The sequence below is a fragment of the Lutra lutra genome, chromosome 9, assembly GCF_902655055.1.
Source record: "Lutra lutra chromosome 9, mLutLut1.2, whole genome shotgun sequence".
NCBI classification, from domain to species: Eukaryota; Metazoa; Chordata; class Mammalia; order Carnivora; family Mustelidae; genus Lutra; species Lutra lutra.
The window spans coordinates 129,694,863-129,712,070 of NC_062286.1; the positions used below are offsets into that span (position 1 = coordinate 129,694,863).

At 50.2% G+C, this 17,208-nt stretch overlaps 2 protein-coding genes across 7 annotated transcripts in view; one reads left to right on the forward strand and one right to left on the reverse strand.

Annotated features, from left to right (window-relative positions):
* The window catches only part of SLC12A5 (solute carrier family 12 member 5), a 35,586-nt gene extending 33,287 nt beyond the window's left edge, over positions 1–2,299 (forward strand). Inside the window, exons 22-26 of one of the 2 annotated variants that reach the window (XM_047744769.1) lie at positions 469–591; positions 688–887; positions 1,247–1,261; positions 1,512–1,645; positions 1,883–2,299. In XM_047744769.1, coding sequence (XP_047600725.1) covers positions 469–591; positions 688–887; positions 1,247–1,261; positions 1,512–1,645; positions 1,883–1,974 — 564 coding nt within the window. In that variant the 3' untranslated portion in view covers positions 1,975–2,299. The remainder of the gene's footprint in view (positions 1–468; positions 592–687; positions 888–1,246; positions 1,262–1,511; positions 1,646–1,882) is intronic. The other variant, XM_047744770.1, reaches the window with a different exon arrangement.
* Positions 2,300–5,157: 2,858 nt separating this feature from the next.
* The window catches only part of NCOA5 (nuclear receptor coactivator 5), a 30,652-nt gene continuing 18,601 nt past the window's right edge, over positions 5,158–17,208 (reverse strand). For 3 of the 5 annotated variants that reach the window (XM_047744771.1, XM_047744773.1, XM_047744772.1), the window contains 6 exons: positions 14,390–14,716; positions 12,918–13,054; positions 11,596–11,722; positions 9,324–9,523; positions 7,622–7,942; positions 5,158–7,164 (listed from right to left, as the gene is read on the reverse strand). In XM_047744771.1, the coding sequence (XP_047600727.1) occupies positions 6,575–7,164; positions 7,622–7,942; positions 9,324–9,523; positions 11,596–11,722; positions 12,918–13,054; positions 14,390–14,716 (1,702 nt within the window). In that variant the 3' untranslated portion in view covers positions 5,158–6,574. Of the gene's footprint in view, positions 7,165–7,598; positions 7,943–9,323; positions 9,524–11,595; positions 11,723–12,917; positions 13,055–14,389; positions 14,717–17,208 lie in introns of those variants that run through there. The other 2 variants (XM_047744776.1, XM_047744775.1) reach the window with 2 other exon arrangements.

Genomic DNA, 17,208 nt, shown 5'->3' on the forward strand with positions numbered 1-17,208 from the left:
TGGGGGGCAGATCCTGTAGGTGAGGGTGACAGACCACGGTTGAGGTGGTCTCCCAGGTGTGAGTAATGGGTCCTCAGGGGAATGGGTGATGGGTGCCTCTGGGAGCTGGGAAGGATGAACACTCCAGGGCTGATAGTAAAAGACAAAGACGTAAGAAATGTCAAGGGCACTGACCACTCAGAACTGGCCCTGGGCGCTAAGCTAAGATAGAGCCCTGTGAGGGCGGGGGGGGTGGTGGGGGGCAAGCGTTAACCCTTTGGTTGCTGGAGGGTGTTCTGCCAATGCTTTGGAGCAGCCCGGTGAGCAGGGCAGTAGCTGTTTGACAAGGACACACCTCAGTATTCCAACAACTGGTACCGCTTCCAGCAGTGCGCGTCTGTGGCTGAGCAGCAGCTCTGGCCATAGCGTTTTGCAGGGCACGGGTGCTGAGCGAGAGCAGAGCTGGTCCTAACCCGTGTCACTCTCTAGATCCAGAGTATCACAGATGAGTCTCGGGGCTCCATCCGGAGAAAGAATCCAGCCAACACTCGGCTCCGCCTCAACGTCCCAGAAGAGACAGCTGGTGACAGCGAGGAGAAGCCAGAGGAGGAGGTGCGCGGCGGGGGTGGTCTGGCCCCAGCCGGTGGGGGCAGAAGCTTTGGCCTGCCTCTACAGGAGTTACATGCTGCCCTGTCATTCCTCTCCCAGGTGCAGCTGATCCATGACCAGAGCGCTCCCAGCTGCCCCAGCAGTTCTCCATCCCCGGGGGAGGAACCCGAAGGGGAGGGCGAGGGAGACCCAGAGAAGGTGCATCTCACCTGGACCAAGGACAAGTCGGCAGCAGAGAAGAATAAGGGCCCCAGTCCGGTCTCCTCTGAGGGCATCAAGGACTTCTTCAGCATGAAGCCGTAGGGGCCTGGGGCCTTGGGGGCTGGGGGCTGGGTGAACCTACAGGGTCTTTACTCCCCATGGCAGAGCAAAGGAGCAGAGGAGGTCCTGGTTGGAAGACCCAGCCCAAACCTTGTCTGGGTTTCCCCATCTGAGAACTGAGGGGTTGCGCTGATTAGTGAGGTTCAGTACTCCCAGGCCGAGCCAGTGAAAAAGTGAAGGGGGAGTGGCTGGGGGGGGGGGCAGTACCTACTGCGGGGGGGGGGGGGGCGGTGAGGGTGGGCGAATGGTAAGGGGTGATGATGGCCCAAGTCCTCAGTCTCTCCTTTTTCTGACCTATCTCTTGTTCTTCTCTTTGCTTCTCCTGTGTTTCCTGAAGGGAGTGGGAGAATTTGTAAGTGCTTCAGGATTTTTTCATTCTCTCTTCTGGGTTGCCAGTGTCCCTGCTCTCCTGACTCTTATCATGAATCCTCAGTTCGTGGTCCTGGCCTTTGGGGTCTCTGAATAGCCCAGTCTGGAGAGGCCTGGGTTGACCTGGTGCCAGCGGCCCAGTGCCCCCGAGGCTGGGAGGGCCGTGGGTCCAGCTTTCCCAGTTCCAGCTCACGCGCCCTCCTCCCCTCTGCCCCCCCCACCCCCCACCCCAGAAACCAGTCCAACGTGCGGCGCATGCACACCGCCGTGCGGCTGAACGAGGTCATCGTGAAGAAATCCCGGGAGGCCAAGCTGGTTTTGCTCAACATGCCGGGACCTCCACGCAACCGCAACGGTGACGAAAATTGTATCCTGGACCTAACGTTGGGGGGTGGGGGGTGCGGGGTGGGGGCTCGAGGCGGACGTCAGGGGGCCGGGGTCCTAGTCCTGGGATGGAAGAGCTGAGCCCGGTCCTGCTTCAATTACCTGGGACCCGGACGGTTCCAGGGCCCAGGGTTCCCTGGCGCCGATCGCAGCCCCCATTCCACCCGGGAGCGGGGTGTGGATGGGAAAGGGACGGTCTTTCTCCTTGACGCGCGCTCAGACATGGAGTTCCTCGAGGTCCTCACCGAGCACCTGGACCGGGTGATGCTGGTCCGCGGCGGTGGCCGCGAGGTCATCACCATCTACTCCTGAGAGCCAGGACCTGCCACCCGGGCCCGAGTGCGCCCGGCCGGCGGCCCCGGAGCTCTCGCCGCGCCCCCCGCCGCTGTCACCGTTTACATACAGACCCTGTGCCCGCGCCCTGGCCCCTTTCCCCGCTGCCTGAAGCCCGGAGGCCACGCCGCTGGGGGCTGACTCGGAGAGGACCGCCCCAAGCGGAGGCCGGAGCCCGGGCGCCCCGTCGGCGCGTTGCTCCGCGGGCCTGGCCTAGCCCCGCGGGAGGAGACGCTGCAATAAGGCCGGGGAGGCGCAGAGAGCGGGGGGCGCGGGGCCGTGAGGAGTCCCGGCGGGCCTCGCGGCCGGGTCCTCTCCCCCGCCCCGCCCCATCCTCGGCGCCGCGGCGCGGGCCCGGCTCCCCGCGTCCCGAGGGCGCGCGGTGGGGAGGCCGCGCTCGGCCGGATCCACCGCCCCCCCGCGCGGGGCCGCGCCTATACATAGTGTACAGGAGACATCGCGTGTATTTTTAACGTCCCCATATTTCTGTGACTAGAAGCGCAACGGACTTCTCTGCTCGCCACTGTCGAGCTCTCCCGCTGGAGCGCCGGGGGGAGGCGGCGGCCTCGGGGAGGCTGGGTTTTCCCGGACGTCCGAGAGTTTGGGAGCAGAAGTGCTTTCGGCTTAGGCGAGAGTCGCGGTCCTGGCCCCTCCGCACGCTCGCCCCGCTCTCGCCTCCTCGCCCTTCCCGCGCGCCCCTGGCTTCCGACCCTTTCCATGAGCTCTTTTCGGAGATGGGGTGAGACCAGTGTCCAGCTTTTCCTGGATCCGCCTCCCAGCGGCTGCGGGGAAGCGCGTGGCCTCCTCTAGGCTCCCGGCGTGCAGGCTCCAGGGCAGGGGAGGGGCTCCTCGGGGATGGGGAGAGACCGAGGAAGCCCCGCCCCCGTGCCTTCGCTGGGGCTGCAGGCGTCTCTCCTCGTCGGCTTGTCGCCTGCTCCCCCTATCCCATGGCTCCTCGCCAAAGACTGAAGCTGGGGAGCTGGACGGCGTCCCCTCCCCGGAGTTGCGTCCCTGGGACAGGCGAGGGAGGAAGGGGGGCGATTTGGGTTTAGGGGCCAGACCCACCGGGGAGGCTCCAGCGCTGCCCCTGATGTACCCTCTCCTGTCCCCATCCGGCAGCTCCGGCCTCGAGGACCCAGTCACCCTCTCCGCGTCCCGGGGCCCGGCCTCGCTGCCCAGCAGCGGCCTCTAGTTGCGTCTCCCAGACACCTGGGCCTGGGGGAGGGCTGGGGTCGCCATGTGCTTTGTTCTTAGCGCCTCTCGGCCCTCCTCCAACTAGGACCCAAAGCCTTTGGCTTCTCCAACTCCAATCCTTGGCGTTTTTGCTCCAAGCAGCCCGGTCAGAGGCGCCCTCTATCCCTAGAGAAGGCGCATTGGGCGGGTTCCCTTCCCCCAGGGCACGTTACTAAGGGGGATAGGCACTGCATGCTCGTTCCAGCGCCCTCTGGGTTCAGTACCTCCAGCCCCAGGGCCCTGACATTTGCACCTAGTTAGACATCCTGCCCACCTCCCAGACAGAGCTGGGGCTACTGGGTACTCCTGACCTCACCACCTCCTTCCCTTTGAGCCCAAGGCAGAGAGCTGGAGCTGTTGCCATCTATAGACTGGGTCAGGTGTGGCTGGAGGTTAGGTCTGGACGTCTGCCTGTTAGGCCAAGCCCTCTGAGATTTGGTGAGGGGGCCAGATAGACTCTTCAGAAAGTTGGAAGTATTAAGACACCGGCCCCGGCCCCCACCTGAACCCCTGCATCTTCCTAAACACCACCCTGAGAACCACAGCTGGGCCTAGGCTTCTGGGTGTTCTGAACATCCTAGGCTAAGTGGTGGGCTGGGCAGAAGAGGAAGGGGTCTGTATCAACACCAATTAGGGAACCAAAGTTGCACTATCTGGGCCCAGAATGTCCGGTTGGCAAGAGCAAAGTTTCCGTTGAGGAAGACAAACATCCCACAACAAAACCCAACTTTTCTGTGCTACATGTGCAATATTTGTTATGAATGTTCTCACAAGTCATTCATCAAATTATCTTTATAATCATTGTAGCTAGATGTTTCATGTCCATTCAAGTGACTTTTATTCTGAGTGCAATATTTCAATAGCCTTGTAGTGATAACTAGTGTTGCTTTTGTTTTAGACGATCTATGTGCAGGGCAATGCAATGAAGTTGAAAACCCTTGTAAATAGGAGAGGTTGCAAACCAAATCAAGATTATTTATTATTATTATTAGGCCTGCCTTTAATTTTCAGTGTGTTTCAGTATTCCGCACTCTGCCTCAGTATTGATCTTGTGTTCTTTGTGCCAATACGGAAAGGAGCGCGTGGGTTCTTTCCTTTATTGTTGAATGCTCCCATTTAATGCTTTACAGCTTTTACTGTATTTTTTAGACTCCTGTCTGCACAAAATGCAATAAAAATAATTTTATTATACCCTTCACAGCCTGAGGCGTGCTGTTTGGACACCCAAGGGGGAAGAGTGAGTAGGTGGGAAGAGGGGCACTCAAGGTGGCTCTTCGGGAGCCTGGCATCATCAAACCCTGTCACTGGCAGAAGGGGCCTGGTCTGTGTTCTGATGGCTGTGGGGCCCTGTCCTGGAGAGCTCTGCCAACATCCCTTGAAGGCAAGCACTAGGCAGGTCGGGCTCAGTGCTAACCCCAGGCCACGGAGGCCTAGTGCCAGTCACTTCACCACACCTGCCCCAGGGTGTCCCGGTGGGGCTACTGAATGCCCTTCCAGGCTCCCACGGCCTCTAGGACTCTAGAGTTCTGCCAACTCCTCACATATAATGGACAGAACAGAGGGTGGCAACTGAACAGAATCAAAACAGGAGGGTGCCCTGCTCCACTGGCCAGCAAGGGCCTCCTCAGGGTCCTGTTTTCCTTTCCTAGAGTTGAGGACAAGCCTGCTGCCACACAAACACGGATGTTTAACACCACATCATCATTAGCCAATAGGCTGTAGCTCTGGAATGTTATTAAAAGCTTTTAAGTAGGTGGGATGCGTGAGGATAGCCCAGGCTTAGGAGGTCTTCAGGCCTGACCACAGGAGGAGGACGAGAGGGGCAGACCTCACGCCAGACCGAAAGCAGTCAGGGCTCTATCCGGGACCTTCACCTTCTGACCTTGGGAGGGAATGCCCCTGCAGACAGAAGGCCCCAAAAAGACAACACAGGTTTTACTTTTTCATTTTAATTAAAAAGTAATCATCTCATCTTATTAACAACACAGAATTCCAAAGAGGAAAAAACCCACTCTGTAACACAAACATGTCAGAACATAAAACGCTGCCACCTGGGGACCGTGAATTTTTGCAATCATTTGTTTACTCAGCCACTGGCAGGGACTCAGCTGAAGTCACTGCTCTCCCTCGTCCCGCCAGAGGCCCCTCGAGACTGTGATCCACAGGGCTCTAATGAGCACCTCCCTGGGGAGACGGCAGCTCGCTTTGGCTCCATTTAGAGCAGCAGCCTGAAGTCCTCCCTCTTAATAATTTCACTCTGGCTCAAAAGTTAGGAACAGCCACCTGTATTAAGGACATGTCCATCTACCAAAAGTCTGACATCAAAATGGTCCCTACTTCCTGCTGCTCAGAAAACAGAACAAGAATCCAAATGAAAATAAGAACCTGATTTCTGAGCCAAAAGCTTGAAACAATCACTGGGCGGGGAGGAGGGGGAGAGAGAGAGAAAAAAAAAAAAAGGGTGCTCCCTGTCAGAGTCTAGAGCTGCCTTCTCAGAACCTCCATGAAACTAGCACTGGAGAGGGAGAGGCTGACAGAAACGTTAAGGGGGTGAGAGTGGTCAGGGTCCAGGTTCACAGTTCTTGTTGAACTGCTGGTGATGGTAGCTGTTCAGCTCATTGGAGATCCTCCAATGAAATGAAGAAAAAAAGAAAAAGGAAAACAAAACAAACCCTAAACCCACAACCCTGGATGATGTAGAAAAGCGCCTGCTTCTGTGGCTGCCACGGACACTTCTCGACAACTCCAGGGCAGCTGGTCAGTGAGTCCTCAAGCAGACCCCATACCCATGGGATGGGGGGCACAATGACGGCGCCGTGCCGGCCAAGGCCAGGCTGGTCCCCCGCAACCTGAGGCAGGAGCTGCAGACCGGAGCTTGAGATCTGGTCGGCCCGCGCCAAGCTGAAAACCTTGGCAGATTCAAAATGAACAAAGGCGGTGGCGAATGACATGAAAGCGCCACTCCAAACTCAGCCGCTCGGGCTCGGCTTCCTCCTGCCGCCTCCCACAGCCGCAACCTCCGAATCCGTGCACAGAGAGACCAGAGAAACCCATGACATATAAACTGAGCCCAGACACCTATACTGCCCAAGTGACCCCAGAGATATTTATTTTCTACAAAACAAAAAACAAAAACAACAAAAGAAGATGCACCCCCAAATGCAGTATAAACTCTGACGCCGGAAAGAATAAGCAACACAGGCTCAGGCAGAAGTGAGAGCAGGCGGTAGAGACATTCGATGTAGACCTGGAGAGGCGCCGAAAACATCCTCCAATAACTCTATTTGCACGCAGTAGGTGGGAGGCCAGGGGATGAAGGGACCGGGGGTAGTTGAGAGACTGAGCCTCAGTAATGCCTCTGGTAAGATCCCATCGGGGCCGGGGGTCGCCCCACCTGTGCTGCGGTTTGGTTAACCAGATGGGAGAGAGCAGGGCCACTCTGGATCAGGGTGTCCAGAGCCTTCTGTACACTTGGATTGTCAAAGTTGATACCTGTGGAAGACACGGGCCTCTGGCTAGCCATGTTGCTGGCAGGTGCCAGGCGACTGGAAGGTTGGCCAAAGAGCCCTTGGGAAGGAGCCCCAGGCCTGGGGCCCATGTTCCGAGCAGATCCTGCCTGTCCCAAAATGTTCGGAGGCTGATTGCCAGAGGCCTGTGACCTCTGCTGAGGCTGGCTGTTCACTCCTGTGGAAAAATTCTGGTTCTGGGTGTTTCCGGCAACGACTGAGGGGGATGCAGAGCCGCTATTGGCCACAACCGTGCCACTATTGAAGAGGCTGAGGATTTTGGCCTGAAGCTCCTGCTGGGAGGTGGGGGGTACAGCTGGACTGGGTGTAGCAGAGGGGAGCACTTGGCCGCTCTGGAGCGGTTGGGAGCTTGGCTGTGTCTTCAGCGAGGGACCCGAGGTCGCCCCGAGTGGTTGGCGGGAAATCGGGCCTAAAAGACAGAAGGAGGAGGTATCCAGTTGAAAGTACCCTCCCTGGGCAGGCGGCTTAGCAGCCAGGGAAGAACAATAATCACTGATCACATCAATCACATAACACACAGACTATAACATCACTTTCCCCAAGGGGCTACTTCATGGTATGTGCTGTCTCCAGGAAACAGCTCAGGTGCCCCAGAGGACTTAAGGACAAAAGGGCATCCAACTCGGTTACCAGGTGGCCAGCAATCCTAGCCCACCGGTCACCACATTCACTACAGGGACTGAAATTCAGTACCCAAATCTTAAGTTATCATTACATCAGTAAGGACAGCCCGTGGGAGAACCCAGGGCATGGGCTCACTCCCCTTACCCACCCCAAAGAGTGGGGCCTGCCACCCTCCCAACAGAGCCTGGGGGTTAGAGAAATGCAGAGTCAGAACTTCACCTCGGCCCTGCCACGTAGCTCACCAGGCAGAGAGTCGGTGCTGCTCCTCATAAGGCGCTCCTTCCGCTCTCGCAGGTAGTTGATGATCTTGTCGGTCTCTTCCGCAGTGAGGTACCGATTATCTGCCAGCAGGTTGAGGAGGCTTTGGATGGCCGGAGGGTGCCCCCCGCGCACTCCTTCCTCGGGACCTCCGCGCTCCCTTTCTTGCAGAATGGCCTCATCGGCCATCTTGGCTGCCTGTCTGGCAATCTCCTCACGTTCCTTCTCCCGACACTCGTTCTTGTAGCGCTCATAATTTCTGGCCACCAGCACCATGGCGTCTGCCTGGGGCATGTTGCGATGCTCTGTAGGAGACAACGGCAGGAGTTATTTTCTCCCCCAATACACCTGAGTGTAGTCTACCTGCTGGAGTCTACCAGGCCTTTCCTAACCTCAAACCAGCAAGAAAGCCATTTTGGTGACAAAAAGTCTTGGGATGGGGAGTGGGGGGGGGGGGGGAGGAAATGAAGGCTGGGAAGAAAAGTGAATAGACTTCTTTGGTGGGGAACACACACCTTCTGCAGGGCTGGTTCTTCGGGGGAATTCCTAGATCACACAGACTGGTAGCAAAAATCAAAGAAACACGACAGTCTCCCACAGATTCAAAAAGACCACATAGGGAATAAGCATGGGAGGCAGGCTGTGGGGGGCCAGAAAAAGGGCTCCTGTAAAGCCTGGCTCTCCCCTGTGATGCTTGGGATGGAGCCGGCCTACTGTTTTTGAATTCATCAGTTCAAAGGTCATGGATTAAGATCAAATGTAACCCTGAACAGCTTCCTCTCCTCACCCGCCCTCGGGCAACGTGACTTACAGGGTGGTGAGAAGCCTCAGAACTTTACATAAATATCCTCCCGCATCTTGAGAACTAGTCCTCAGAGAGACAAACGACTGAATGACCTAATGGAGAGCCTTACATACTTCACGGTTATGTGTATAACCTGTCAGGCGAGGAGATTCCGTATGTGGTGGGAAAAGGGAAAAGTCCCCACTAGAGAAGCAATGACAAGGACATCAGTTGGCCGAATCCCAACATTCTGAGTGCGAAATACTAAATAAAAGTGACTTCAGGGAAGGGCTTCGAGGACTTCTGGGGCCTCCTCCCTGCTCTCCTGCCCCTTCTACTTCTCCAGCACACTCACAGGTAGCATCCTCATCGCCTGTTCTGTCCTCTGCCCCTTACTGCGGGGCCTGGTGAAAGGAAGGAAGGGTTCTGCCGCACTCAGAGCAGCCCACACCAGAGACGCACCGGGGCCTGCTCTCACAGACGAGAGCGGACGGTGCGCCTCTCTTCTGAAGTGACTTCATGTTGGCGGCTTGAAACAGGACACAGTGGGAGCATTTACATCATGGAGATCAACAAATACTGTACACCACAATGCCTCCTACCCGCTCCTCAGAACTAGCTGTTAAACATTTGCTGGGATCCCACTGTCTCTACCTATGGGCTAAATATGTCTTCTCTGTAGCAGGCCCAGAGCTGTATCCACTGAAAACTGTATCCATTGAAAGATTATCAGATGAGAATGTGGCCATGCAGGTCTCCTCAAGTGTACTTATAAAAGGGCCCTGCCATATTTGAGCTGACCTACAAGTCATGTGGTCAAAACTGCTTCTTGTGAGTAAGACATGAAAGAATTAATGACTAGTGACTACCTCTGGAAATCCGACCCACTGGGGCTTCCGTACCTTGAGGGGTTCCAAACATGATGTTGACTGTGCAGGAGCGGTGAATCTGGTGTTGCTGGGTGATGACGATAGCAAAAGGAGACCCACCCCTGCTAACATCCTCCAAGGCTTGTGACAGTGACACCTCTGTGTTGAGGAAGATCAAGTCCACTACCATGCCCAGGTCTCGTACCTTCCGGCCCACAGATTCAGCATAATCTCTGTAGAAACAAACGGGATCCAGGTGAGGACTGCCTGAGCACCCCCAGTGTGTAGCTGCTGCACCTGTCAGCAGTGTGTGCTCCTAAGGGGAGTTCAAATCTTAGTGTATCCAGTGGCCTCCCCAGAACCCTCTTCAAGAATCTAGACCAATTCCTTCCCTTACACTAGCTCAGAACAATTGTGAACTAGCTCAGAATGGTCACACACAAGTTGCCATTAGTGCAGTACTTAGTATACAGGTCCTTCTCTGGGTCCCTGTAGTCCAGTGGTCCTTCCTTAAACACCATCCTGCTGCCCAAGACTTGAGGCATGTGTCTGTCTTTGGGGCGGCTACATAATATAATGGGGAAAAAATGGGCTTTAATGCTACAAAGATAAATCTGGATCCCAGCCTTAACATTTACTTATAGAGTTGTTAAGATTTAAGCAAATCCCTTAACCTCTTACAAACTTGTTTCTTTACCAATTAAACAGGAACAATATGGCTCGGTTCATGTTACTCCCCTGACTTTCCTTCCAATCTAAATTAGATCCTTGATGTATTTCTTCTCCTAGGGCTCATTGCCCAATACATCCATTTTTTGTCATCTGCCTGACTAGGCTGTAAAGCTCGACAACAGGAAGGGGCCCTGTGTGTGAGCGGACCATTACAGGCCCAGTAGTGAGCTTCACCATGTATTTAAGAGAGGAGCTGAATGAATATACATGTAATATGACGAGAGTGAAGATTAAAAATAATTTAAGTAAAGCGCCTAGCAAGGGGTGGTAGAGTAGGTACTCGGAAAATGACAGCTATTACCATGTGTCGAGAGAAAAAAAAAAAAAAGCGATCTACAGTCAAAGCAGCATCTACCTCTAAACAAAGGCAGCCCAGAGCCTGGGAACTCTGCCTGCTGCTTGGTGTCTCAACACCTATTTCCCTAGTCTCTGCCTTGAAATTAGCTCTTTAACCCCAAACTGCTAGAAAACACATGAAGTTATTTACTAACCACCTGGGGAAAGGAACATAGCTAGTGCCAAAGCCTGCAAGCTGCTATGCTCCCTTCTGCCTCTCTGCTCGGTCTCTTCAGGAAAGAATGTGAAAAAGAGGCACGCGAAAAGGTACTGTGAACTCTGGATTGGCCGGAATGGTCTCTCTCTCTTTTTTTTTTTTTTTTTTTAAAGATTTTATTTATTTATTTGACAGAGAGAGATCACAAGTAGACGGAGAGGCAGGCAGAGAGAGAGAGAGAGGGAAGCAGGCTTCTTGCTGAGCAGAGAGCCCGATGTGGGACTCGATCCCAGGACCCTGAGATCATGACCTGAGCCGAAGGCAGCGGCTTAACCCACTGAGCCACCCAGGCGCCCCCGGAATGGTCTCTTAAGAGTTCTGCAAGATCACGGATCTTCACAAAGAAGGTTTGGCTGACAAATGCAGAGACATGCACCTCTCAAAGCACTTGGGATTCAGGGTTTTTCCATGAAGGGGGCATCTGCTGCTTTGCATGACCAACATATATTCCCTCCCTCTCCAATTTCCCTTTGGGAATGCACCCTTCTACTGAGTCCACATGATTCCACAGACCTAATTCTACCTTCAGCTCTAGGAATGGGCACATAATCTAGCCCTGGTCAATCAAGGTATCCCAGCGCTGCTAGCTCAAGGATGGGAGAGTAAGCTAGGTCAGTCCAGTGAGAAACAGTTCCAGGCTTTTAGGTGGAAGCACAGGGAAAGAAGCTTCTGCTACAAAGATAAACGTCTAGGGTCAGCGCCCTTCTGCGTTTTCAAGTAGAAAGCATGTCTGAGAATGAAGGCGCCACAGAGACTAAGTTTTGATGACATGGTTTGACCCTGGATGTGGCCATACCCAAAGTTCCCCATCAAGCGAACTAAAAATTTCCCTTTGGGTCTAAGACCGTTTGCAATGGCTTTTTTGTCAAGCTACAACTGAAAGACCAAACTCTGGCTAAACACAGGAGAGCAGTGCTGGAATATACAGCCCAAATCCAGTGGGTACAGCTGCCAAAGGACGTCTTAATTTCTCTTCTGACGTTTCTCCTTACTCAGGAGAAATAACCAAAGGATTCTTACTTAGTCTGCTTGTTGACCACAATCACAGAACAATCAACAGGCCTCTCAGCATCGAAACGTCTCTGGATTTCCTCAAAATATTGACGATAAAGTTCTTCTCTACGCCGTTCCTCACGTTTCAAACGCTCTGTAAGACACCAACAAGGCAAACTGAAATATGGACTGTGACTTTCTATAAAAATAAGTCATAAGGCTTACTGTGAATCCCAAACTACTTGTCGGACAAGGCTGTAACATAAACACACTCTGGTCTACCTCCTAAAAATAACCAGTGTAATTGTTCCTTACTATTATAAATTCACTGAATGGAAGTGTTCGATTAGAGGGCATGGTCATTTTTAATGTGTCATCTGATACACACGACACCAAGGCTGTTACTCTAGAGAGGCTGTTACTAACTTATCCCCCAGAGGGGTGGATCACCCAGTGCTATTTCTTCACATCTTAGTCAATACTGGAATTGTCACTTCTGAAAATTCCTGCCAACTTAATAGGTAAAAGATGGTATTCTGTTATTATTTTAATTTGCATTTTGGGGACAAATATTTAAGACCCTTACTGACAGGTATTTTTAATTTTTTCTGTAAAAAAAAAAATCATGCAGTAAAGTTTTATTACAAATTAAAAGAGCTTTTTAATTCAACTATGAAATAATTTAAAAATCTTTAAAGATGTATTATGAAACATGAGTATTTGAAAAAACATGTTCGGGGGCGCCTGGGTGGCTCAGTGGGTTAAGCCGCTGCCTTCAGCTCAGGTCATGATCCCAGGGTCCTGGGATCGAGCCCCGCGTCGGGCTCTCTGCTCAGCGGGGAGCCTGCTTCCTCCTCTCTCTGCCGGCTATTCTGCCTACTTGTGATCTCTGACTGTCAAATAAATAAATAAAATCTTAAAAAAAAAAAGAAAGAAAGAAAGAAAAACCATGTTTGTCTTTACCTAAAAAAGAGATGCTGTTAGATAAAAATTATAAATAAACAAAAAACCCCACATGATGCATAGGCAGTGCAAACAGTTGTAGTTATTTTGCTAATTGGCAAAAAGCAAACACTTAACCCTCTTTAGCTCTAATCTTTTGTTCATTTCTTCCTGCTGGAATCCCATATTCATTTCTTCTTGTTACATGACTAAACCGGATGGCGGTACTAATTTGCATTTTATAAATTATTTTCAGCTGTACGTTCCCTACATATTAGAGGGATATTTGCATTTCTCCTTTCCGTGGACTGCTTCGCCAAAACATCAGTCCCTTTCCAATCAGTTATTCGTTTCCTGTCCCATTTGTCAAGTGTCTCACCAGTAACAGAAATAAACTGCTACTTTACCTTTTGCACGAGTCTGACTTTCTGGGCCCGGAGGGCCTCGTCCATCAAAGCTATCTCTGTAGCGGTCAAAGTAAGCGTCGTCCTTCCTCCTGCAATAGTCATCCATTCGCAGGTATCGGTCATAAGAGCTTTCTCTCCTGAAAAGCGGAACAAATTTGCACAAAGTTAAAACTCACCTATGCTGCAAAACTCAGATAGAGAGAATTCTTCAACACCCACTCCTCTGTGAGGAAGAGGCACGGTAAGGCAGGACTTTGGGATTAGACAAATGAAGTCTGTGTCTGAGACTCACTGCTTATGAGCTCTGTGACTGTGACTGTGTTAACCTGCTTTGCAAATGACTGGGAGGATGTACAGAAAGATCTCAGAATAGTCCCTGGCTTAAACTAAATGCAAAATAATTGATAGTAACTACTGATATTAATTTTATAATACATACAGACATATATTTCGTGTAAATACACAGATAAATTTCTCATCACCTTGAGCAGAACACTCAGAACAGAAACTCTGTACCCACTAAGCAGAAACTCTTCACTTCCCATCCCTGTAACCACTAATCTATTTTCTGTCTCCATGCATTTGCTCTCTCTGGGTATTTCATGTCGGTGGGATCATACAGTATTTGTTCTTTTGTGTTGTCTGGATTACATCATTTAGCATTACGTTTTCAAAGTCCATCCTTGTTGTAGCAGATGTCAGAATTACCTTCCATTTTATGGCTGGAATACAAGTCCACTGTATGGATAGATCACTTTTTTTATTCATTCATCTTTTGCTAGACCCACCTTTCAGCTACTGTGGAGAGTGCTGTTATGCATACTCACATACAAGGATCTGTTTTGAGTCCCTCTTTTCAGTTCCGGGAGTGGAACTGATGGGTCCGAGTAATTCTGCTGTATTTAACGTTCTGAGGAACCTCCTGCCAACTGTCCTCTGCAGCAGCCACACTATTTTACATGCCCACCAACAATGCACGAGGGTTCTCTCTCTCCCCACCTTGCCAATATTTGCTACTTTCTTTTGTTGTTTGCCTCGATAAACGATTCAGTGATTACAGCCAGCCTAGTAGGTATGAAGGGGTGGGCCATTGTGGCTTTGATCTCCATTTCCCTTCTGATGAATGATGCTGAGTGTTTTTTCCTGGACCTACTGGCCACGCGTACATTTTCCCTGTGTTTCTGCACTGCCAGAACAATTTGCGATCCATCTTTTTTTTCCATTTGCACAATGCTGCCTTTCACAGGTCACATGGAGATCCAGATTCATTCACTAAGCATAATTCATCAAACATTCACACATTCAGCAAATATTTATTGAGTAGCACATCTGCCACTTGCTAGACATTGGAAATACAAGGCTGATAAAGTCACTGCCCTTACAAAGCTTTCAATTTGTTCAACAGAACACCCATAAAAAAGACTGTTACCAAAAAAACCAACAAAAATCCAAGCAGATGGCTGCATATGTACCTGTACATGGGCTCTCTGGAGTCTCTCATATCTCTGTATCTGTCGTACATGGGGTCCCGGTGATCTCGAAAATCCCTAGAGTCTCTTAGATCACGAAAGTCTCTAAGGTCTCTCATGTCCCGAGCATCACGCATACTTCGGCTGTCTCTGTGATCCCGAATGTCTCTGGCATCTCTGTGGTCCCGCAAGTCTCGGGGGTCTCGCATGGCTCTGCTATCACGGGCATCCCGGCCATTTCTGCCATCCCTGGGCTCTCTCCTTGGACTTCCTCGGATTGGGGATCTATCACGTCTTGTATCTCGACCATCTCCAAAGCCATATGGATCTCTGTGGGAGGTAGCAAGGAGGAGCTAAGACAAAGAAATTGAAGGTAGCCAACCCTTCAGCTCTTTATTGGAGGAAGTCCCCACCCTCTCCAAGCATTTTTCTCTAAAACACAGCAGCCAAACAGTGAGAACATGACTAAAATTTTAAAGACAGTCACCCATCTGGTTAGCAAATAAAGACTAGTAGGTTTCAGGATCCCAAAAGATTAGGACATCAAAAGAAGAATGTAGATCCAAAGCCAAAGGTTTCGACTGGGGTCAGGTATTTGTCCCAGAGCCGTTCGGTATTCCCTACGCATGCCATGCTATCATCTAAATCTCCCCAGGTTTTCAAAGTTCAAGCATCTTTCCCCCAGAACCTGTTTTCTCCCACTAGACATGTTTGAAAGATTTTAAAAGGGGGAAAAGTTGGGGAGGGACATAGTAAGGAGCAACACTCATGAAGAAAAAAAAGAGCAAATGCACAATTTCATATATAGTAACAGTGATCAAAGTAGTTGTTCCTGAAGTACAGAAAATCTCACTTAAAATATCTAGTAGGGTAGTCAAATTAAGGGGAAAAAAAGAAAAAGTACAATATGACACACAGTAAAGTATAAGAACACTCAGCTTCTCTGTCTTCTCAACAGTTACTGAGTAGTGGTCTCTCTCAATCTGAGTTTAATGCAGAACCTGGTTCCCCCCCCCCCCCCCTTTTTTTTTTTTGGGTCTTTGAACAGTGTCTGAAGTCACAGATATGTTTGGGCTTCATGAGACATTCTACCCCACTGGAAACTAAACCTCAACATATCTAAAATTAAACTTCTTATCCAACCCACTTCTTAGTCCCATTCCCGACTTTTTCACTTTTGCTGGAAATTATCTTCCTGGTTACCAAGGTTTAAGTTCTTGAAAGTTAATGTTGATTTCTTCCTTTCCTTTCTCCATTAAGTCACTTGAATCCTGTTCACTTTTCTTTTTCATTCCTACTGGATTCACAAGTTTACAAAACAAAACAAAAAACCCAAACCAAACCAAAAACCAATCTTCCAGATTTCAATTCATTCAACATATAAACATCAGATTAACTATCAGATTTCCACCTGTTACTAATCACAGCTTGACAATCACACTTTTAGGTACCCCTCCCTAACAAATCCGGACCCTTCCCAACTATTACTGCTCCCCCCATTTCCTGATTCAATCTCATCTGTTCTGTTCTTAGGACTTAACTAGAATGATCCTATCTGCTTCAGGATTTCTGTTCACATGGTTTTTCAACTTAGAATATTTTTCCTGCACTAATGCCAGGATCACCCAAACCTCACAGGAAAGTTCATGTCCCAAATCTTCCAAGAGATCTTCTCTAATCTCCCTAATAAGTGTTGATCTTTCCTGCGGCTCAACTCTTAGAACACTTACTATTTCTATTACTCATCTCTGATAGTTACCTTTTCACAACGGCGTCTCCTTGCTTGACCTACTTTAAGGATTACCGCCTCCATAAAATCTGCCCCGAACTCTCGAACTTCCCCAACAAAAATGCTCCTCCTTCAGTCCTTTCCATCTCAATAAATGGCACACCTACCTACTCAGATCATTAAGCCAAGAAGCTGAATGTCATCTTTTCCAAAGCCCCATCCCCTCTTCCAATTCCATTTTCAAATTCTGTTCATTCTTTCTCTAAAATCTGTATCAATTCTGTTCATGTTTATGTCCGTTAGTACTGCTGAAGGCCAACCCATAATGACCTTTCCCTAAAACCACAGCAAGAGACTTCTACTGTGGGATAAGACTTCCTCATTTCTGCTCTTGCCTCTTTTCTTTCTCTGTATTATCCTAGAGTGATTTTTTCAAATATGTAAAAACCTCTCACTGGTTTCCCACCGTATTCAGAATTCAATCCAAAATCTCCAGTAAGGTTAAGTCAGGTACTGCACGGTCCTGGCTGTCTTCTCCAACTTCACTCCCTCCCCTCCGAAGTTCGAACACTATCTTGCCACACTGGCCTCTCAGCTGTGACTAGCCAAGGCTTTTCCTGATGCCTCTGCTTGAGCAGCGAGAACAGAACATACTCATTCTCTAGGTCTCAGTGTAATATGTGTCTCTTACCTTCGATTCTAATAGTCTAAAAGTTTATTTTCTGCCCTTAAATCCTGGCCACACTTTCTCATAGCACTGTTTTTACTTGTCATTTATCACAATTCGACATATCTATTTACTTGTGTAACATCTGTCTGCTCTACTAGACCGTGAGTCCATGAGGACAAGGGCTGTCCGTCTGGCTTTCCACTGTAAACCCACTAGGTCAGTTTGTGTCTGACATGCAGCAGATACCCCATAACTTACATTGTATGTATTTCTATCACTGCACTTATCACAGGGTTCTGTCATTACCTGTTTACACTGCTTCTCTACTGAAGAGTAAGTTCTCCTGAAGTCTTTGGATCCCTAGGACATCAGCATGGAGTTCAGTAATGTTTAATAAATCGAATTATTCAACTCAACTGTAAG